General features: G+C 36.7%; 2 protein-coding genes across 2 annotated transcripts; both read right to left on the minus strand.

The window, feature by feature from the left end:
• Positions 1-14,658: 14,658 nt before the first annotated feature.
• On the minus strand, positions 14,659-19,199 carry LOC25481472 (linamarin synthase 1). Its single transcript, XM_013586041.3, has 2 exons — positions 18,536-19,199; positions 14,659-16,088 (listed from the first exon to the last, which is right to left on the minus strand). The coding sequence occupies exons 1-2, from the start codon at positions 19,056-19,058 to the stop codon at positions 15,145-15,147; spliced, it is 1,467 nt and encodes a 488-aa protein (XP_013441495.3). The 5' UTR covers positions 19,059-19,199; the 3' UTR covers positions 14,659-15,144.
• A 542-nt stretch (positions 19,200-19,741) lies between these two features.
• On the minus strand, positions 19,742-22,935 carry LOC25481837 (linamarin synthase 1). Its single transcript, XM_039831520.1, has 2 exons — positions 22,272-22,935; positions 19,742-20,759 (listed from the first exon to the last, which is right to left on the minus strand). The coding sequence occupies exons 1-2, from the start codon at positions 22,786-22,788 to the stop codon at positions 19,816-19,818; spliced, it is 1,461 nt and encodes a 486-aa protein (XP_039687454.1). The 5' UTR covers positions 22,789-22,935; the 3' UTR covers positions 19,742-19,815.
• Between the last annotated feature and the right edge of the window lie 1,171 nt (positions 22,936-24,106).

Genomic DNA, 24,106 nt, shown 5'->3' on the forward strand with positions numbered 1-24,106 from the left:
AATAAAACTCAATACGTCAAAACAGTGACATATGCATAGCAAACAGTAGCAAAATTCATATGAAATAGTATGCAAATCAAACATGACGAATACGAACATTATGCACACGAGGTAACGGGTAAAAATGCGAGAAAAGTGACTTAAAATAGTAAAAACCCTTGACAAATCAACACCAAAATTTTACCAACTTTTCCAAGTAAAATGCCACTGAAATTTATCAAGAAAAAATAGTAAAATGACATGGTAATTTTCTTGGAATTTATTGGTGAAAATTAGCATGAACAAAGGGTGCAAACAGCAGGCAATTATGGTGCAAGTAGCAAAGAGAAAGAGCAAAAAACGTAAAAAACTTCCAGCCCAAACCAAAATCCAATACAGACTGGGCCTGGATCATCCAGAGGCTTCAGAGGCGTTGGATTGATCCAGATTCAGATCTGACGGTTTAGAACACACAGCGCGTGGCAACGTAAATCAAGCATATGGTAACAATGCATCACAACCGTTCAAAGGAGAAAACCCTAGATCCTACGGTTCAAAATGAAAACGAAATAAACCGGACCGGTTCACGCGTCTATATAAGGACATGGATACCGGTCCAGTCCATTTCTTTCATTTCCTTCTCTCTCTAAACTTCCCTCTCCTCTCACTTCTCTCTAACCTCGCCGCCGGCGAGGATGAAGCTACGGCGGAGACCTTGAAGGTCCGCCGGAAACTTCATCTTCTCCGGCGAGTTCAAGAACTCCGGTGACCTAAAATTTCCAGAATTTCAAAATTTCTTCATCAATCAATTCGTCCTTTAACCCTAAACACGAATCCAGCAGTTGTTTTTTCAAATTCAATTCGAAACGATGTAGATCTGGAAATTTGCCGTACGGCTTTGAATTTGATTTTGATTTTTTGAAAGAAAACGTTTAGATCCTTGAAGATCTACATCATTTCGTTGTTTAACACCTCTTTGATGTTTGTTTTTGCTTTCAAAACTTAGATCCTTATGGATCTAGGTTTTGTGTTTACGGTTACGGTTTTGGCTTTGAATTCTGGAAATTTTGGATCTATTTTGCTTGCGTGATTTTTAGGTTTAACAGTGATATTATTTCTGAGGAAAGTTTATGAGTTTTACCTAAGGTTTTGGTTGAAACCTTTAATGGAGGAAATCTTTGGAAATCTTGATTCTGTTCTTGATGATTTTGATTCTGTTTGCTTCACCGGTCCAGATTCTTCATCTTCTCTGACTCTTTCTCTGCTTCTCTGTGATTACGTGCTTGAGCTTGCTTCAATGTTTCTTAGATCCACGCGAGGAAATCCTGTGATCAGTGCTTGAGCTTGCTTCAATGTGAGCTCGCACTTGGAATTGCAGGAAAACCTTCAATCCGGTGATGAAGATTCACACGAATCTCTGAGGATTGATAAAAAAAATGTTGATTCTGATGAAAATTAGGGTTTCTGGAAAACGGTTAGGGTTTTTGTTCTTGGTGTTCTTGATGAATCTGAGAAATTTTTCTGTTTTGATTCAGTTGCTGGAAAAAGAAAATTGAATTTGTGTTTATGAGTTGGCGTGTGATTATATGCTTCTGATTCTGACTCAATGCTTTTATAGCTGACATGTGTACACTTGAGCCAATAGAATTGTGACATCTGGATTTGCTCACTTGGGCGCTGCTTGCTATTTTAAGGACCAATCTGCAAATTGTGAAAATGACAAGGACTGGACTGCAAAATTAAAAAACTCGAAATGAAATAAATAACAACAGTTTTGGACAAAAAATGCAATTTTGGGACCTCAATTGAGAGACCAAAATGCAATTAAAAATAAAATTTGAATAAAAAACAAAATTTGACCAAACGTAAAGTGAAACAAAAAATAAAACTGACAAAACGGACTAAAACGAACCAATGGCTTAAATGAGGTACTTCAAAGTAACCTCCCCATGCCAAAATTTTATGTGAAATGACCAAAATGCCCCTAGGGCTAAAAATGACCTAAACAGAGCCAAATTGACTCGACACTGACTCAGATGCAAGTTTGAAATGAAATTAGCAAGGTTTACTGATGGAAAGTTAAAAATGAATTTGAAAAGACTCAGAGACAGTCACAAGGATGAAAATGGGTCCCACTGCAGGAAATGACCAAAATACCCTTCTGTATGACTTTTTGCAAATTTTGAAATAAACTGTAGAAAAAAGCAATGTAATGATTCAGAGACACTTTTAAATGACTTACAAGACAAGTAAAGACATTTTAAAAGGTTTTATGCAAGAAAAACATAGGTAAAATTGTGATTGAAAATACTGCGAGGCAGAGACAAATTGAACTGTGCAGTTGAAATTTGATAATTGACAAAGTTTGAAATGAAATTGGGCCCTAGTATTTTTAGGTCCAAAAACGGGGTATAACAGCTGCCCCTATTTAAGTTTCTTTGTCTGGAGAGTCAAGAGACGGAGTCTTTGGCTTGACAGGACGAAGACACTTAAATATTAGCATTTGCACTGTGTTTGGACGTAAAAATACGCCTACCCATTTTCAAATAATATGCATGCCATGCATCATTTGGATTATGAATGCAAGACCCCATGGGGATTGGAATTAACAAAATACGTCGTATCCATTGCGGGATTGGTAGACATTGACAAAGATAGTGAATAGCAGAGCAACGGGAAACTAGAAACAAGTTGGACAGGTACAAGCTGTTCTTGGATTCGAACTAGCCACTTGACCGGGAATGAAACAAACAGACAACTGCGAGTTGTTCTTATGGATTCGAACTGGTCACTTCACAGGGGATAGAGGTTACTGGACAAACATGAGTTGTTCTTATGGATTCGAACTGGTAACTCACTTGGGGATATTGGAAAGTGCGAGTTGTTCTTATGGATTCGAACTGGTGACCCGACTGGGAAAAAGAGAAAATTGGCAAGTACGAGTTGTTCTTACGGATTCGAACTGGTGACTCGACTGGAAAAAGAGAAAATTGACAAGTACGAGTTGTTCTTATGGATTCGAACTGGTGACTCGACTGAAAACATGTAAAATTGGCAGGTACGAGTTGTTCTTAAGGATTCGAACTGGTTACTCGACTGAAAGCAAGGCAAATAGACAGGTGCGAGCTTGTTCTTGGATGCGAACTGGTTACTCCACCGGAGACAAATACAAAATAGACAGGCGCAAGCTGCTCTTGGATCGAGCTAGCCACTTGAGCGAACAGAAACAGATAGACGGGTACAAGCTGTTCTTGGACTTGAACTAGCCACTTGACCCAAAATCATAGACACATAGACAGGTACGAGCTGTTCTTGGATTCGAACTGGTAACTCGACCGGGGTCATGGAAAAGTAGATAGGTACGAGTTGTTCTTGGATTCGAACTGGTCACTCGACCGAAAGCAAAGGCAAATAAACAGGTGTGAGCTTGTTCTTGGATGCGAACTGGTTACTCCACCGGACAGAAACAGATAGACAGGTACAAGCTGCTCTTGGATTGAGCTAGCCACTTGACCAAACGGAAACATATTCACCGGGGATTGGTTTGTTTGACAAAATATAGATTGAGATTGGCTTGACGTCGATTTAAATTGAAAGGTAGAAATTGACCGATATTATTGGCTCACAAGGTTTTGACAGAGAACCTGACATGAGTATTGAAATGAGACGGATGTTTGATATTGGAAATGCAATATGCATGGATGATATAACAGTTTCATTAAATGCATGGGCACGTAATATGCATGATTATGCATGTATGAATGCTTGTAATGCATGACTGTTGGCAGTTTGTAGACACAGTTTCACGAGGAAGACAAGACATTAGAGTATTGGGCACGTAGTGGCTCGTGCTATATTACACATTCTCGGAAATCCTCTTTGGAGATGACGTCGTTGGGAGACGTATCGGAACCATGGCTGAGGGCAGGTAGGTATGCAACTTGCTGGGGGATAAAGTCTTGAGAGACTCCACCGGGGAAAACGCCGTTGTGCTGGGCATTTCAACGCTGGGTATGTTGTAGACATTGCATCTGTGGTCAATGCTTTTTGCATGTTATATTCTTATTTTCATTTTTTCATTTTTCATTGCATCCCATTTTTGCCTGGATCACCCTTTCGGGTTTTCGATCCACCGGGGCAATAAATTCTTTTCAATGCCCCATTTTTGCCTGAATTGCCCTTTCGGGTTGTCAATCCAGCGGGGTGCTCATTTTTGCCTAAGCCGCCCTTTCAGGTTTTCAACTTAGCGAGCTCGTTTATTTTCATGCATTTTTATTCTGTTTTTTCATTCTTGCCATTGACCACAGACTATCCTGGAGGAGAACCTGCTTGTAACACATATTGAAATAGACATCAACATACTCTCACTCATGCATGTTTCATTTGAATGTACCCTGTTGCTCAGGTTTGCTTTTCAAAATAGACAAAAAGTTTTCAATTTTCAAAATGTTTGTTTCAAGCATTGTCATTATCAAAATAGAAAGAAAATATTTTTGTATATAACTTTGAAAGTAGAAGAAAATAGAGTTTTCAAACAAAAGCAAAGGCTCAAATTGATGTATAAGAGTGGTGGTCAGCCAAAGGCATGACTCCACGGATTCACAAAGCTTGGAAAATGGTAATTTTATTGGTTGGTGGTACATTGAACACAGCAATCATTACACTTCCTGGAAACTTTGAATTCGCAAGCGTAGGAGCTTTAGATGAAGATAGTCATTAACAGCAGCAGATGTCCCAAGGGGGACGGTGGTTGGTCAGATATAGTTACTTGCCTTTTGTTTCAATCTCATTTTTGCATGAACCGCCCTTCCGGGTTTTCGGCTCATCGAGACGCTCATTCTTGCCTGAGTTGTGTACAATCTCAGCGAGCTTTTCATATATATTTTTTTTGTCCCTTATTTTTGCCTGGACCGCCCTTTCGGGTTTTCGATCCACCGGGAAGCGCATTTTTGCCTAGGCCGCCCTTTCGGGTTTTCGACCTACCACGCTGTTCTTTTCATATTTTTAGGCAAAATATTTCTTGACTATATCGGCATTCACTGGATTTGGAAGTTCCACACCATCCATGTGTGTAAGGATTAAAGCACCACCGGAGAAGGCCTTCTTGACAACATAAGGACCTTCATAGTTAGGCGTCCACTTGCCCCTTGGGTCGGGTTGCTGGCTTACCCTCCTTTTCAATACAAGTTCCCCTACCTTGAATCCTCGAGGATGGACTTTCTTGTCAAAAGCAGTCTTCATTCTTGCTTGATATGACTGTCCACGAGCCATGGCATCCATACGTTTTTCCTCAATCAAATTCAACTGATCATACCGGCTTTGGCACCATTCAGCCTCAGATAACTTTGCTTCCATGATCACACGGAGAGATGGGATCTCCACTTCCAAAGGAAGAACTGCTTCCATACCATATACAAGAGAGAAAGGGGTTGCCCCTGTTGAACTGCGCACGGTAGTGCGGTAGCCATGCAGAGCATAGGGTAACATCTCATGCCAGTCCTTGTAAGTGGTTACCATCTTCTGGACAATTCTCTTGATATTCTTGTTGGCGGCCTCAACTGCACCATTCATCTGAGGTCTATAAGGAGAAGAGTTATGATGCTCAATTTTGAATTCTTCACAAAGAGCTTGCACCACATTGTTGTTCAGGTTGGTACCATTGTCGGTAATAATCTTGCTGGGAACACCATATCGACAGATGATGTTGTTCTTGATGAACTTAGCTACCACTTGCTTGGTCACATTGGTATAAGATGCTGCTTCAACCCATTTAGTAAAGTAGTCAATTGCCACCAAGATGAAACGATGACCATTTGAAGCCTTCGGTTCAATTCTTCCGATCATGTCAATGCCCCACATTGAGAACGGCCATGGGGATGACATAACATTGAGAGCATGCGGAGGCACATGGATCTTATCAGCATAGATTTGACATTTGTGGCATTTTCTGGCGTACTGGTAGCAATCATGCTCCATAGCCATCCAGTAATAACCTGCTCGTAACAACTTTCTTGACATAGTATGCCCTGTAGCATGGGTCCCGAAGGTACCGTCATGTACATCATGCATTAACTGCTCTGCTTCATGTTCATCAACACATCTTAACAATACCATGTCATAGTTTCTCTTGTACAGAATCTCTCCATCTAACAGGAATCTACTGACCAATCTTCTCAAGGTCTTCTTGTCTTGTTTGGAAGCACCCGGCGGATACTCACGGCTCAGCAAGAACTGCTTGATGTCATAGTACCAGGGTCTATAGTCAACCACATTTTCACCAGCCTGATCGATCACATCCCCAATAGCAAACACATGTGAAGGTCTTTCAAGGCGTTGCACTTTGATTATTGGCACATCATTCCAATGGTTTACTCGAAACATGGAGGATAGAGTAGCAAGAGCATCAGCCATTTGGTTCTCATCACGAGGAATATGGTGCAGCTCAACCTTTGTAAAATATGTCAGCAAACGTCTCGCATAATCACGATAAGGAATCAACTTAGCATGGTGGGTCTCCCATTCACCCTTTATCTGATTGATGACGAGCGCGGAATCTCCATAGATGTCGAGGTGTTTGATTCTCATGTCAATTGCTTCCTCGATCCCAAAGATACATGCTTCATACTCAGCCATGTTGTTGGTACATTCGAACAGAATTCGGGCGGTAAAAGGAATGTGATGCCCCTGCGGGGATACAATGACTGCCCCAATTCCTTTACCATAAGCATTGACAGCACCATCAAAGACTAAACCCCACTTGCTATTGGGATCTGGACCTTCACCAATCAACGGTTCTTCGCAGTCTTTTGATTTCAAATACATGATCTCTTCATCGGGGAAATCGAACTCAATTGGTTGGTAATCATCAAGAGGTTGGTAAGCAAGATGATCGGCAAGAATGCTACCTTTGATTGCCTTTTGAGTTTTGAACACAATATCGTATTCAGACAAAAGCATCTGCCAGCGTGCAATCTTCCCAGTAACAGCAGCTTTCTCAAAGATATACTTTATCGGATCCATTCTGGATATCAACCAAGTTGTATGATTCACCAAATAATGACGCAGGCGTTTGGCAGCCCAAGCTAGAGCACAACAAGTCTTCTCAAGCATTGTATACCGAGTTTCACAATCGGTGAACTTCTTGCTCAGATAGTAGATAGCATGTTCTTTCTTTCCAGTCTCATCTTGTTGACCAAGCACGCATCCCACAGATTCATCAAACACTGACAAATACAAAATCAAAGGCCTTCCTTCCACGGGAGGGACAAGGATAGGTGGTTCCAGCAGGTAATTCTTGATGCTATCAAAAGCTTCCTGGCATTCATCGTTCCATACAATAGGCTGATTCTTGCTCAAGCAGTCGAGTGATCTCATATGGTATATCATCATCCTCTTCATCTTCGGCTTTATACACAGGGAATTCAAAATTTGAAGGAACCGTAGGATTACTGTGTTCAACGGGTTTATTATGGTTCAAACTGCATAGAATGGTTGAATGATTTTAGAAAAGGGTTTTTTTTTTTCTTTTATGCAGTTCTTTGAAATTGATAAGAAAAATAAAGATGTTTTGGTTTTTTCTGGTATTACCATTATTTCCAAGAAAAAAAGAAAAAAAATCACTAAAAAATAAAAGTCGTGAAAGAAACGACGATTTTTGTTGATAACGGCGATGCCGAAACAAACACGCCCTTCCAGAAATATCACTTTCGCTTCGGGCAGAGCGAGAGGATGGTTATTTTGAAAAACAAAACACTTAAGCAACAAGACACATTATTCGGAAACATGCATGATTGAATGAATGTTGATGGCATCACAATTTCTCGCAATGCCTCCTGGTATAACAAACATAGGCCTAGGACTACATCCAGTCGCCTCTTCAGTAATTGCATTGATAACTCAGCACTGTAGAAGATTCATGTGGCATTGTACTTGTAAGGAATAGCCTTTGTAGAAGTATAAGGTACTGGTTCGGGCAGCCTTATCACTAGAGGCTCAACATTCTCTTTTGAAGGCACGCTCTTGACGGGCGGATCATGAAAGACTGGCACAATCACACAGACGTCGCTGACAGTCAAATAATTGTTGTTCATCAAGCTCTGGATGTCATTTTGAACAACGCAGCAACCCAAAGGATTACAGAATCATTCTTGGCAATTGGCATGATCATGGTCAAACAGAGAGGCTTGGCATAACTTGATGTGTAGTGGCACCAAAGGAGTTGTAACATTACGGACGTCAAGTCCGGGAGCTTCCTCATATACCTCAATCATGTTCACAGCAGCGTGATTTGGAAGAGGGTTGTCGAGGACATGAGGGACGTTGTTCTCAAAAGTCAACTTTCCTTGGTTAATGAGCTTCTTCACAATGTATTTCAAAGCATAGCATCCTTCGACATCATGACCCAGAGCACCTTGATGGAAATCACATTTGAGGTCAGACCGGAACCTGGGAGGTAACGGATCAGGTGGAGGCTTCCCCTGTCTGATTGTGCAGTGCCCTCTGAGAAGTAGAGTCGGGAGCAACTCAGCATATAGCATTGGTATCAGAGGAAAGGTAGGTCTAGCTTGTTGCTGCTGTCGTTGTTGGTGAACCGGTGGATGATTGTTCCTAGGCGGCTAGCAGAGCAGTCATGGTATCATTGGCCTTAGCCAATTCTTCCCTCAGAGAAGCTAATTCGGTACGGAGCTGAGCATTTTCCTCTTCCATGGCTGCCGAATTCTTCTTTCTGTAGAGTCTAGTCCGGTGTATTCTGTCTGATTCGTAAACTTTCCGAGCACGAGCCACCTTTCAATCTGTGGCAGAAGAACCAGGAGGCAGTGAGCACTTGGAAACCTCTTGTGGCTTGATGAATGATGCACATGATGCATGATATGTACAAATGCAAATGCAAAAGTTGTTTTTGGACATCGAAGGATTTTTAGACAAATTAGGAGTTTTGTAAACAATATCTAAACAAGCAAATTCATACCTGTAATGTTTACAAAGTTTTTAATTTGTCCAATCCTTCGATGAATGCATGAGAAAAAAAATTATGCATGAATGCATGTATGCATGATTGTTTTTTTTCAATTACAGCGAAAACATGGAGGGTTGAGATTAAAGTCGAGGAGCCAAGGGCGGACACGGTGCCCAGTAAACTAAAGTTTAGGATAATAGTAACCAAGGTTCTAATCAAGTTCCCAAACTGCAACCTCTCTTACGTATATCATGGTAGCACGGGACAACATCCGTTCCATGTTTATTCGAAAGAAGGTCTAGTTTGAGTGTAGTATCGCGTGACGACTAAAACTCGAGACAACACTCGGTTTAGCCACCGCACTACGTCCTAAAAAGGCTAGGATGGGTTTGGTAACTACGGTTCATAGCTTCGTCGAACAATTGAAAGTGAAGTGCCTAAGCATGACAACACACGCCGACAATATCACCTTCAAAATGCCTCAGCTATGTGAGATTGATCGCATAATCCAATACACGAGGCAACCCCCGGATCGAATTGTCGATTATATCTCTACCTAAACATAAGTTTACTCAGCCCGGGTATAGGACTTTTGATATCCTCACCCCACACGTCAAATGAAAGTAAACAAGTATTCACATATGTAAGCAATAAAACAAAGCGTAAATATAAACTAAGGAAAACTAGGCGCGACCCGCTAAAAAAAAAGTCCCCAGTGAAGTCGCCATTTCTGTTATCATGGTTTTCGGGTGCCAAGCCATTAATTGGACTTGAACCTTTTGACCGTTGATATCTCTCTTTTTTCTTGGGAAGGGAAAAATTGAGAAAAAACCCTTAGATTCTAAGTTCGGGGGTCGTTTTCGCTACGGGAAGGTGTTAGGCACCCGGAGCGATTATGGTATTCCATAAGAACCGCTTTCCTAAGTTGATTTCTACGCTTTAGTTTTATTGCTTATTTGTAAAAAAAGAAGGTGTGATTAGTTAAGAATGGGGGTGAGAAGAAGTAGAATTTGATTTTTATTTCGGCTTGGATGAGTTTTGACTCATTGCCTACGTACCCTTTTAAGGGATCAAAACCGTTCGTAGTTCTTGCTAAAAAAACTTGTTTTTTGTTTTAATTGTTTGGTTTTAAGTTTTGAAAAAAAGGTTTTGAAGAAGGAGATTGGGAGGCTTCATGAGCATTAGATTTAGCAAAAAAGTGAGGTTTGATTAGTGATTAAAAAGAAAGTCTAAATGATTAAGATGAATTGAATTTTTCTTAAGAAAAAAAAAAGAAAGGAAAAAAATGAAGTGTTGACTTCATATTTATTATGAAATTTTTTGAAGTGAAGTTCAATTGTTTTTTCTTTAAAAAAAAGATGGATTTTCTCTAAGTGTTTGAAACCTAAGCGCTTATCTAACCATACAATCCTATGCATACATCTAAGGTGAGTGTGTGTGTGTCGGTGCGTCATAGTGTCCATAGTCCATATTACAACATTTCCTAAATACATTCTATGGCCTCTTTGCCAAGCTACAAACCAATGGTAAAATATTACATCACCGAATGAATTACAATTTGTAAAAGAGAAAACTAAACTAAAGAAGACAATAGTGAAGATAATGAAGTGCTATGAAGTGATCAACATGAAAGGAAATGTTAGTAGAAAATGGTAAAAGAAGAATATGGCATAAAGTGATAGAAGAAAGTATGGCATAAGACGGTAGAGTGACGATGAAAATAAGCCGGAAACGTGTGATGAATAATGCGTATGATGCAAGAATAAAACTCAATACGTCAAAACAGTGACATATGCATAGCAAACAGTAGCAAAATTCATATGAAATAGTATGCAAATCAAACATGACGAATACGAACATTATGCACACGAGGTAACGGGTAAAAATGCGAGAAAAGTGACTTAAAATAGTAAAAACCCTTGACAAATCAACACCAAAATTTTACCAACTTTTCCAAGTAAAATGCCACTGAAATTTATCAAGAAAAAATAGTAAAATGACATGGTAATTTTCTTGGAATTTATTGGTGAAAATTAGCATGAACAAAGGGTGCAAACAGCAGGCAATTATGGTGCAAGTAGCAAAGAGAAAGAGCAAAAAACGTAAAAAACTTCCAGCCCAAACCAAAATCCAATACAGACTGGGCCTGGATCATCCAGAGGCTTCAGAGGCGTTGGATTGATCCAGATTCAGATCTGACGGTTTAGAACACACAGCGCGTGGCAACGTAAATCAAGCATATGGTAACAATGCATCACAACCGTTCAAAGGAGAAAACCCTAGATCCTACGGTTCAAAATGAAAACGAAATAAACCGGACCGGTTCACGCGTCTATATAAGGACATGGATACCGGTCCAGTCCATTTCTTTCATTTCCTTCTCTCTCTAAACTTCCCTCTCCTCTCACTTCTCTCTAACCTCGCCGCCGGCGAGGATGAAGCTACGGCGGAGACCTTGAAGGTCCGCCGGAAACTTCATCTTCTCCGGCGAGTTCAAGAACTCCGGTGACCTAAAATTTCCAGAATTTCAAAATTTCTTCATCAATCAATTCGTCCTTTAACCCTAAACACGAATCCAGCAGTTGTTTTTTCAAATTCAATTCGAAACGATGTAGATCTGGAAATTTGCCGTACGGCTTTGAATTTGATTTTGATTTTTTGAAAGAAAACGTTTAGATCCTTGAAGATCTACATCATTTCGTTGTTTAACACCTCTTTGATGTTTGTTTTTGCTTTCAAAACTTAGATCCTTATGGATCTAGGTTTTGTGTTTACGGTTACGGTTTTGGCTTTGAATTCTGGAAATTTTGGATCTATTTTGCTTGCGTGATTTTTAGGTTTAACAGTGATATTATTTCTGAGGAAAGTTTATGAGTTTTACCTAAGGTTTTGGTTGAAACCTTTAATGGAGGAAATCTTTGGAAATCTTGATTCTGTTCTTGATGATTTTGATTCTGTTTGCTTCACCGGTCCAGATTCTTCATCTTCTCTGACTCTTTCTCTGCTTCTCTGTGATTACGTGCTTGAGCTTGCTTCAATGTTTCTTAGATCCACGCGAGGAAATCCTGTGATCAGTGCTTGAGCTTGCTTCAATGTGAGCTCGCACTTGGAATTGCAGGAAAACCTTCAATCCGGTGATGAAGATTCACACGAATCTCTGAGGATTGATAAAAAAAATGTTGATTCTGATGAAAATTAGGGTTTCTGGAAAACGGTTAGGGTTTTTGTTCTTGGTGTTCTTGATGAATCTGAGAAATTTTTCTGTTTTGATTCAGTTGCTGGAAAAAGAAAATTGAATTTGTGTTTATGAGTTGGCGTGTGATTATATGCTTCTGATTCTGACTCAATGCTTTTATAGCTGACATGTGTACACTTGAGCCAATAGAATTGTGACATCTGGATTTGCTCACTTGGGCGCTGCTTGCTATTTTAAGGACCAATCTGCAAATTGTGAAAATGACAAGGACTGGACTGCAAAATTAAAAAACTCGAAATGAAATAAATAACAACAGTTTTGGACAAAAAATGCAATTTTGGGACCTCAATTGAGGGACCAAAATGCAATTAAAAATAAAATTTGAATAAAAAACAAAATTTGACCAAACGTAAAGTGAAACAAAAAATAAAACTGACAAAACGGACTAAAACGAACCAATGGCTTAAATGAGGTACTTCAAAGTAACCTCCCCATGCCAAAATTTTATGTGAAATGACCAAAATGCCCCTAGGGCTAAAAATGACCTAAACAGAGCCAAATTGACTCGACACTGACTCAGATGCAAGTTTGAAATGAAATTAGCAAGGTTTACTGATGGAAAGTTAAAAATGAATTTGAAAAGACTCAGAGACAGTCACAAGGATGAAAATGGGTCCCACTGCAGGAAATGACCAAAATACCCTTCTGTATGACTTTTTGCAAATTTTGAAATAAACTGTAGAAAAAAGCAATGTAATGATTCAGAGACACTTTTAAATGACTTACAAGACAAGTAAAGACATTTTAAAAGGTTTTATGCAAGAAAAACATAGGTAAAATTGTGATTGAAAATACTGCGAGGCAGAGACAAATTGAACTGTGCAGTTGAAATTTGATAATTGACAAAGTTTGAAATGAAATTGGGCCCTAGTATTTTTAGGTCCAAAAACGGGGTATAACAAGTACGCTCAGCGTGAGGTGGAGTTGAACACACCGGTAATGGTACGACTATGAAGACCTTGGGTGCTATGCTCTATGGTGAGCAAGGGATTTCTTCATGAAGTTGGAGAATGTGTAGCACGGCTTGCGAGATTACTCTAAAAGAATGCCAAGGGTGATTGGATGCAAGGTGATCTTCAAGGAAGCAGGAGATGTTCTGCGTTGAAGATGTTATGGTGAATGCTTGTGGGACTACCTAAAACCCCTAGTGTAGTTAGACTGCAAGGACTCTTCGAGAAGGCGGAAGATATTCCGATGGCTGAAGGGGTTGAGGTGTATACTTGTGGATTACTCTAAAAGCCAAGGGTGATTGGGTACAAGTAGATCTTCAAGGAAAGCGGGAGATATCTCGTATTGAAGAGGTTATGGTATAGTCTTGTAGAACTACCTGAAATTCCTAGCGTAGTTGGACTACAAGCATCTTCGAGAAGGCGGAAGACATTCCGATGGCTGAAGAGGTTGAGGGTGTAAACTTGTGGAGCTACTTGGAGTAGTGGGAAGCAAGGGTTTGAGCAGCAAGGAGGTTGATGATCGGCATCATCACTGATTTGAAGTCAAGGTGGAGAATTGTGAGAGTTAACTTAAAATCAGGTTTCTGCAGAATCGTGGCACGACGGCTAGGCAACGTGGCACGATGGAGGTTTTAGTTTTTTGGGCAAGGCACTGGAAAAATCGTGGCACGATGGGGTCGCATCGTGGCACGATGGTGCGCTGGCAGCAAAAACATAAACATATTTTTGGGTGCAGATTTGTTACAGATTTTAAGCAAGACTTTTACTATAAATATAGACATTGTATCAAAGCAAACTTTGAGATAGAGGGGGCTGAAACAAGGGTTTAGAAAAGCAACAACAAAACTAGGGTTTGTATAGAGTTTGTCTCTTCGGAACAAACACTGGGGTTTGTGGGTTGATTCACCTTGGGAAACACTATTAGGATTGGAGTCTCTTGGTTACGGGAAGAGATTGGGACTTTGGGTAGAATTAGGCGGGAGACTTATTCTTGTAACTCATTGATTTCTCTTTGTAACGGTACTCATCATATAGTGGATTGGAGGGCTGCTCTCTCCCCCAGACTAGGTCAATTTGGACCGAACTGGATCAACAAATTCCTTTGTGTTGTTCTTCTTCTTTTTTGTTCTTCTCGCCATTGTTTTCTACTTTTGGCTTGTATTTAATTGTTCCATACGCTTTGACTTTGTTGCTTGATTATCCCTTACTCCACACATCAAATTGTTATTGGTGTGATTTTGGATCAGATTCACAACAATGGCATTATCATAGGAGAATAACAGTGATGGATAGTTGGAACACTATAGGAATCAAGTGCTCATACAAAATACATTCATATGTTGCATATTTATAGGTGTTGGAAGATAATTTTAGAAATATATGTTTCCAAGATTTTCAAGACATATGTACATTTGATCATTATGATAACTATTTATTTCTATCAATCGTATAATGATTAATTAAGTGTTTTTTCCCCATAAAATATTGCATATAGTCAATCATAAGAACTTAAAATAATAAAACCATAAATATGAAGTGGAAATAGTTTAGCTAAAAGTAATAGAACAGAAATGTTGCATCTCAACAAAATACATAGACCATACTAAACTTGTATTTGGAATTCAAATAGCTTTATTATCAATAACCTCTTTGATAAACTTCTGGAAATTATTGTATGATGATCCCTCAAATTAGTTCTAGCTTTCTTCTTCCACTCCAAGCACTTTGTCTCAATTCTTCTTCCTTTTCTCCTTCCATCATTTCCATCACAAGTTCTCTTAGCTCTTTCCTCTGATAATCTAGAGTTTGGTTGTGAGATAAGTATAGTTTTACCAACAATTGTTCCATCCAAGAATTGAATTCTGGTTCTCCCAAACGATTTGTCATTTGGTGAAGCTTATTAACTATTTGAGTTCAACTGTTTGGTCAAAGTAGATAGGTAATAGAATATAAGTATTACAACTAAACCAAAATATAATTCATATTAGACTAATATTTGGAACTCAAATAGCATTTTGATGAAGAACATCTCTAATCAACTTATGAAAATTATTGTATGAATATCCTCCCAAATCAGTAGTGTATGCAGCTTTCTTCTTCCATTCCAAGCACTTGTGTCTCATTTCTTTTCCCTTTTCTCGTTTCATCATTTCCATTACAATTTCAGTTATATCATCCCTTTTAACATCATGGTTAATTTCCATCCCTATTTTCCAAGACTTGCATAAATACCTACAATTTGTTTGTTGTTCAGCAAAGAAAGGCCAACAAATAGTAGGCACACCATAAGAAATAGTTTCAAGTGTAGAATTCCAACCACAATGAGTCAAGAATCCCCCAACTGATGGATGAGCAAGCACTTCGTCTTGGGAGCACCAACTAGTTATGTATCCTTTATCCTTAACTTCATCTAGAAACTCTTGTGGCAAAGTTGAAGTCTCTTCACCCATTGCTACATCTGGTCTCAATATCCATAAAAAAGGTAATTTACTATTTGCTATTCCCCAAGCAAATTCTTTCAAGTGATGATTTGTCATAACAGTTATACTTCCATAATTAATATATAGTACTGAGCAAGGTTCCCATTTACTCAACCATTTTATACATTCCGGGTCAGATTTCCATAAACTCGAACCACTTGCTTTAAAACCATTTTCTTTCTCAGGAAAATGTCTACCAAGCATGTGAATCGGGCCAATGCTATATATGTTTGGATTGTTGGCCCTAAGGGTGTCAAGGGTTTCACCTTCCAATTCTTCGAACGTGTTAATGATTATTGTCGATGATCTCAAACAATTTTGTGTCTCGGAGACCACAAAATTAAACAAAATGTCACTTAGATCGGTGACTCTGACGAAGCTTGGAAGATCTTTTATTCTGATATCTTTCATTCCTGATATCCAATCTAAACTTGTATCCAAGGTGCCATCATCGATAAAAGTTTCATCTAAAAATTTGATTAAAGTAAGTTCAAGGGAATAAAGTTTCAAACCATTTATACACCCAACAAGCTTAGAACTTTGGCAATGTGGGATTCCAAAATAATTTCAAAATATATCATACAAGGAGAGTTGTAATATTGTTCATTAGAACTTGTCTGTAGAACTTTGTAAGGAGTGAAATTTTGAACTTTTTCTCCTATATATTTTAATTTCAGATATTTTTGTTCGATATAAAATTATTATGAAAATGAAGCTATTTATATGAAGCGGAGACACCTGACACGATACTGACACGGACATGTCGGCACCACTAATGTATAAAACAAAGGACACCAACACTCCTGCATATATATTAATTTATTATAAGAGATCTAAATTGATTATCAAAATACGTACATGTGCATCTACCTTGAGCAATTTATTTCTTTAAAAAAGTTATAAAATAAGATACGATAATATTTGACCTTTATCTATCAATCTTAAAAGCTAAAAATGTTTTAATCAACAAGAATATCTATAACCCTCATTGGTTATTCTTACAAAAACAAAACAAAAAAAACTCATTGGTTTATACTTCTAAATAATGATGGCAAAAAGGGCCAACCTGCCCCGTCAATAACCCGTCTAAAAAGGGGCAGAGCGGGGCAGACCAACAAAATAAATCTCTTATTTATTAAAGTTAATTCAGACGCTAACCGTTGCCCTAATTTTAACCTAAATCTCAATGCTTACTTTTACTGTATTACCCTTGTTTAATTAAACCTATTTAATTTAGTTAATTTAATCAAAATCTTATTTTCAAACGGAGAGATCTCTTATCTCTTATCTCTTATTTATTAAAGTTAACCCGGTAACTGTTCCCCTAATTTTAACATAAATTATATGCTTACTTTTACTATATTATTACCCCTGTTTAATTAAACTTATTGAATTTAGTTAATTTAATCAAAATCTTATTTACAAACGGAGAGATCTCTTATCTCTTATTTAATCAAAATAGGTACTTGAAATTTTTAGAAATTGGAACTTTAGAATATAATTGTTCTTGAATGTATGATTTAGGGTATCTCTATCACCCCTAATTTTCCAAACGTTGTTGGCTTCTACTTGAAAATAGGAATAAAACTTAATAGACTGATCAATTCAATATGCTATATTTATTATTATAAAAAAAATATGAGTGGATGGTAAGAAAAAAGAGAACATGAGTGGACCTTTAATTAAAAAAAAAAAAAATTAGTATAAGTGAACCAAGTGGATATGAAAGCATGGGTGGCGAACGGTTAATATGCACATGAGTCCTATAGGGGTCCTATATATTTCATGGGTGGCGGGTGCCCCTTTTCATTAGTACCTAACTCCGTCCCTATACTTAATCTATAATGTTACGTTACGGTATCAAGGACGATGTCATGGAAAATTATGTTATGGTACAGTACCAACATCTATGCTTCTTAATATTATGAAATACTATATGACAATCATGACATTCATCTAAACTATTTTGTTATCTATTACTGTCAAATATTACCTTCCATATGACCCGTGCGTTAGCACGGATCGATGGTCTAGTATAGATGAAAATCTCACCCCACCCCGTTTTATGGCGGACCGGCGGGTTGACCCGTCATTTTCTTATAATTATTAATTAAAATCTTCACATAAACAATGTAAAAATATATAAATTTAAAGCCAATTTAAATAAATTTAAATATATAACTGATGACTCCATTAAAAATATAAAAATAATTATTCAAACATATAAATTACATCTTCTAAAATTCTATAATAAATCAATAAGACATTGAAAATAAAAATTCCATGAGTTATAAATTAACTAATTGTTAAAAATATAAGGCTAAAATCATAAAACAAAAGTTATAAAATTAATTGAATTTTTTCCCAATATATGAAGGTGAAAATTGAAAAATTGATTGTAACTTATAAATAAATAAAAAGTGAAAAAGAGAGTTTCTTTTTAACATATCAACCCAACGGGTCAACCCACCCGCCCCGCCCCATCACTACCCCGCTTTTTAGCGGGTTAGGCAGAGTGGACACCCTACTTGTAGCAGGTTCAAAATCTCAACCCACCCCGCTAAAAATGGTTGGTTAAACAGGCCAACCTAACTGGTTCAACCCATTTTGCCACCCCTGCTTCTAAACATCTTTGACTCTTATAGGTATGCCTGAGATGTGTTGAAGGAGTGTCCACGGTGTGGAAGCAAAGACAAAAATAAAAAAATTCATACATTTGTCCGACACGTGTCGGACATTGGTCTAAAGAATGTTGAAGTAAAGGAAAAAACAACTTTATTTCGGGCACTTTCTGAGTTGTCTAACATGTATCGTTCAAGTGTCTGACACCACGACACACCTAGTCCCTGAAGTGCCGTGCTTCATATATGCAGAAAACAATTACAGAAGGAGATATACTACTCGTTTAACTTACCTTTGAAGGGAATAATTCCCCTGTTAACAAGCTCATCGTATTGTAAATATCCCAACAAGCCAGAAGCCGAAGCAGTCCAAAACACTAGCTCTTGAATCCCCAAATCTTTTGCTACTCTTCCAGCAAAGCTCGAAATTCCATCGGCAATTATGCAAGTAACTGGAAAATGGTGTGTTGAAGAGTTCAAATTTTTGACAAGCTCTTTCAAAGGAGCATAAAAGTTATTTTTACTTGCTTCACACAACGGTATAATATCTTGTGTTGCATCTTTATCTGATTCTGGTAAACCATCAGGTATGGTCTCAAATTGAAAATCTGGTAGACCCTTCACAAACTCAGCTCCAAGAGATTTTATCAAACGTTTGTGGTTGAATTCAGTGTTCACAAAGGTTATGTGAAAACCTTTGCAACGAAAGAGTTTGGCTAGTTGCATGAAAGGGTTCACATGACCTTGTACTGGAAATGGTACAAATACAGCATGAGGCTTTTGTTGGATATGCGTAGAGGGAGAATAAGAATCCATTTTTGTTCAAATATCAATTTTCTAAGCACTATTATATGTTTGTGAATTAATAGGAGACAAACTTGTATAGGGTCATGGGATCGGTTTGTCATTTTATCTGTGGGGGTCAGAAAGAACAAAGAGATAGCAAATTTTCAAGCATATACGTAAATCACTACATTTTTTTACAGGTCCTAAATCACTATATATCCACTTTTTTTTTTTTTTTTTGAGGGACACTACATATGGTAGCGAACCTTATCTTAATTTTTTTTTCTTTCTGAAAGACTTATTAATATTGTTACAAGCAAATTCTACAATTTGTTTGTTATAAGTTTATAACTATTCTAATAAATATTTATAATAAAAAAAATCAAGATAATTTGAATTAATTTAAAATATTTTAGTGGAAGACATTTTACATTGAAGATTAATTTGAGTGTACTTTCGGCCTCTTAAGTATCATATTTGTGTAATTTTGGCACATCATTTTTTTTCAAGTGATTTTGATCCGTTAATTTATCTTCCCTTGTGATTTGGCAATACTAGTCCCTTTCAATTTTTCTCCAAATTCAATGTGAAAAGATATCGTTGATTGATGTGACACTCAACTCATATAGTCGATGTGACTTTTATTAAAGGATAAAAATTGTTGGCACAACACCCATAAACAGATCAATCTAACAAATTGTAAATTACAGCTCTTGGATGAAACATATATAACTTCTATATAACACTTCTCTTATTTTAAATTAAATATTAAAAACGCCTAAAAACATCAAGCAGAATTTTCATGAAGAACCTCTTTGACTAACTTATGAAAATTATTGTAGGACAATCCTCCCAAATCAGTAGCTTCTGTAGCTTTCTTCTTCCATTCCAAGCACTTATGTCTCATTTCTTTTCCCTTTTCTCCTTCCATCATTTCCATCACAATTTCTTTTATATCATCCCTTTTAACATCATGGTTAATTTCCATCCCTATTTTCCAAGTGTTGCATAAATACCTACAATTTGTTTGTTGCTCAGCAAAGAAAGGCCAACAAATAGTAGGCATACCAGAAGATATAGCTTCAAGTGTAGAATTCCAACCACAATGAGTTAGGAACCCTCCAACCGATGGATGAGCAAGCACTTGATCTTGAAAGCACCAACTAGTTATGTATCCTCTATCTTTTACCTCATCTAGAAACTCTTGTGGCAAAGATGAAGTTTCCACACCCATTACTACATCTGGTCTCATTATCCATAAAAATGGCAATTTACTATTTGCTATTCCCCAAGCAAATTCTTTCAAGTGGTGATCAGTCATAACAGTTACACTTCCATAATTAACATATAGGACTGAGCAAGGTTCCCATTGATTCAACCATGTTATGCATTCTGGGTCAGATTTCCATAGACTCGAACCACTCGCCTTAAACCCATGTTCCTTCTCAGGAAAGTGCCTACCAAGCATGTGAAGTGGACCAATGTCATATATGTTAGGGTTTTTGGCCCTAAGGGTGTCAAGTGCTTCACCTTCCAATTCATCAAAAGTGTTGATTATAATCATTGATGATCTTATACAATTTTGTGCTTCAGAACCTTGGAAATTAAACATTACATCATTTAGATCTGTGATTCTTATGAAGCTTGGAAGATCTTTTAGTCTAATATCTTTCATTCCGGAGGTCCAATCTAAACGTGTTTCCAAGGTGCCATCGACAACAAAATTTCCATCTGAAAATTTAAGAAAAGTTAGTTGTGAAAACACTTTCCAAAATATAAATTAGGATGATTTGTTTCATGGTTCTTATAAATATTCTCGGAAAAGTTGGTTGAAAATATAACATTTTCATGTTTAATAGAAGTTTATAAAATTACAAGTTCGCTTGAGTTTTTACTTTTATATTTCCATGTTTTGAGGGTGTGAAATTTTATTCCCATGAATATAGAATGCAACTACTATGGTGTGTACTCATAGCTTCAGAATTTATTTGTGCAACTATCATCATGCTCTTCGTTTCATCATTTTGTTGCTGAAGTATTTGCAGCATTCCCCGATGTAAAATCTCATATAAATTACTTCTAAAAAAGGTTTTAATCTTTTTAACGGTTCTTCGAATAAAGTTCAAAAATATGATCGAAAAAAGTTTTTCTTCCACACAAATAGAGGGAGTAATGAGCTGAACAGAGAAGTCTCGCCTTCATGTATAAACACTACTTAGGTGGTGCTAACTTTTCAATATGAAATTTTCACCATTTTCAATTCACACAACACTGATACTAAGTCTTAGAATTTGATGTTTACCCTTTCAATTTTTCACCAAAAAGTTCCAACAATGTATAATTCATAATCATGTAGCAGAACATCCTGTAAGAAATAAATGATCACAAGATGAATTATAAGTTCTAACTATACAGTACTCCCTCCGTCCCTAATTACAAGATCCTTTGAGAATTTTTTTTGTCCCTTTTTATAAGACCCCTTTGTTATTTCCAACTACATTAATTATTTCTTTACATACATGCCCCTATTTATTATACATCTTTTTCTTCAATCAACAATAAATAATATGTTGAAAACATAAACTAACCTTCTTTCTTAAAGGATAAAATTGTAAAAACAATAGTGATTACAAACAACTTTAATACAAATATCCACTATCTTAATTCCCGTGATTTTGGCAAAAGGGTCTTATATATAGGGACGGAGGGAGTAATAAATAGTCATAACACTAATTTAATGATAATAAAAATAATATAGTTTAGTCAATTAGAATAACTTTCATACTTTATGTGTGAAACAGTCATAGATCTCACACAAACTTGTCAAAATGGTAAATATTCAAAGCTATTTGTGAAACAGAGTCACAAGTCTTAGGTTTATGGGTGCGTACTTATCCTCTTTTCAAAGTATTTGTGAACAAAGTCACATGTGTGATGTGTCACACCAAACTTGTTCAAATGGTGAAATTTCCAAAGGTAAACATTTGCATCTCAAGTTCTTTACCTTACCATTCCCACTATCTAAAATAATAATATTCCACATCTTTCTTTAAAACTTTGAGATATTATCACATGGGTTATCTTTCTCAGGTATATATTCCAAAACATCCACTTTTTATTTAATGTGGGTGACACTTAACACACCGATATATAGTTCGTTTTGGATCGATTTTTAGATAAAAAATATTCAATTAAAAAAATTAAAGCAAATTAAGAGATAAAAGTAAATAATACTATTTGTACCTTTGAATGGAAGAATGCCTCTTTTGACAAGTTCATCAAAATACAAATGTCCCACAAATCCACAAGCAGAAGCAGTCCAAAACTGTAGCTCTAGAATCCCCAAATCTTTTGCTACTCTTCCAGCAAACCCAGAAAGCCCATCACCAATTATGCAAGTAACTGGAAAATGGTGTGATGAAGAGTTCAAATTTTTGACAAGCTCTTTCAAAGGAGCATAGAAGTTTTTTTTACTTGCTTCACACAACGGTATAACTTCTTGTGTTGCATCTTTATCTGACTCTGGCAAACCATCAGGTATGGTCTCAAATTGAAAATCTGGTAGACCCTTCACAAACTCAGCTCCAAGAGATTTTATCAAACGTTTGTGGTTGAATTCAGTGTTCACAAAGGTTATATGGAAACCTTTGCAACGGAAGAGTTTGGCTAGTTGCATCATTGGGTTCACATGACCTTGTGCTGGAAATGGTACAAATACAGCATGTGGTTTTTGTTGGGTATGATGAGGATTAGACTCCATTTTAATCAATTTATTTTTCTTGAATATTTTTGTATTGTGGGATTGATATTTTTGTGGTTATTTCAATAGCACTATATGCTTGTGAAGAAGAAGTGAAGAACTAAACAACTAGTAAAATGGTGGCAGGTTTTTTTTTTTTTGTTGATAAAGTCAATGGCGGCAGGTTTAGTTTTTTCTTCTAGTCTTTTATATATAATAATGTAATACTAATGTTTTTTCTTTTGAAAAGGGAGTTAAGGATAATGTTCGGGAATATCCACGTGGGGTAAAATAAAATGGAATATATATATATTCAACACTGATGCAAGATAACACTTTGGTTGCTTAAAAAAAAAAAAAAAAACATTTTGGTTGAAGTACTCCCTCCGTCCTAAATTGTACGTCGCTTTAAGGAAAAATATTTGACCTAAATTATATGTCGCTTTACAATACCAATGTAACTTTAATGTTATTTTTCCTATTATAACCTTAACTATTTATTACTCTCTCTTCTTCCAATTCTTTCATTTATCTTTCCTATATTATTTATTAAGGACAATTTTGTAAAACAACTTATAATATCTCTTTTCCACACAATATTAATTGCATTTCTTAATATATGTGAAATGCCCAAAACGCCATAGAATTTGGGACGGAGGGCGTATTTCTTATTTGAGCTTCAATCATTATGAAAAAAAGCACAACTCTTTAGGTGTGTAAGCAGTTCAGATAAAACCGATGAATTGAAAATTCAAACCAGATCAAATTAAAAAAGTATTTGACTTTGTCTGGTTCGGCTCAAAATTGAACCAATTTAAACCAACTTGTTTGGTTTGGTTCTCGATTTTTCTTTTTGAGATCCAAGGAACCGATGCTAACCTCACTCTCCATTTTATTAATATTATCTCTCATCTCACACACATTTATGATTAGGCCTAAAATTAAAATCCAACATAATATACTTTTTAATTCATTCACTTTAACCAATCATCACTTTATTAATGACATTATCAAGTCCTTTTATTTGATAATGTCATTGATCCATTCACTTGTGATTTGGAATTTTTGTGTTTGACGATTGATGGATGTATGCATCATGGATTATTGAAATATTTGAGCTTGATGAAGTTGTGTTTGATAAATGATGGATGAATGGATCTTGGATATATAAAATATTTATTTTAAAGACGTGGATGTATGAAATATTGAATAAGATTACTTATAAAAAGTTGTTTTAAAAATAGAAAACATGAAAAAACACAATATGAAATACAAAATTCCAAAAAATATTTTAGTATGATCTATGTTGTATGCAAGAACTATGAGTTTTTAAGAATAT

The sequence above is a fragment of the Medicago truncatula genome, chromosome 3, assembly GCF_003473485.1.
Source record: "Medicago truncatula cultivar Jemalong A17 chromosome 3, MtrunA17r5.0-ANR, whole genome shotgun sequence".
NCBI lineage: Eukaryota > Viridiplantae > Streptophyta > Magnoliopsida > Fabales > Fabaceae > Medicago > Medicago truncatula.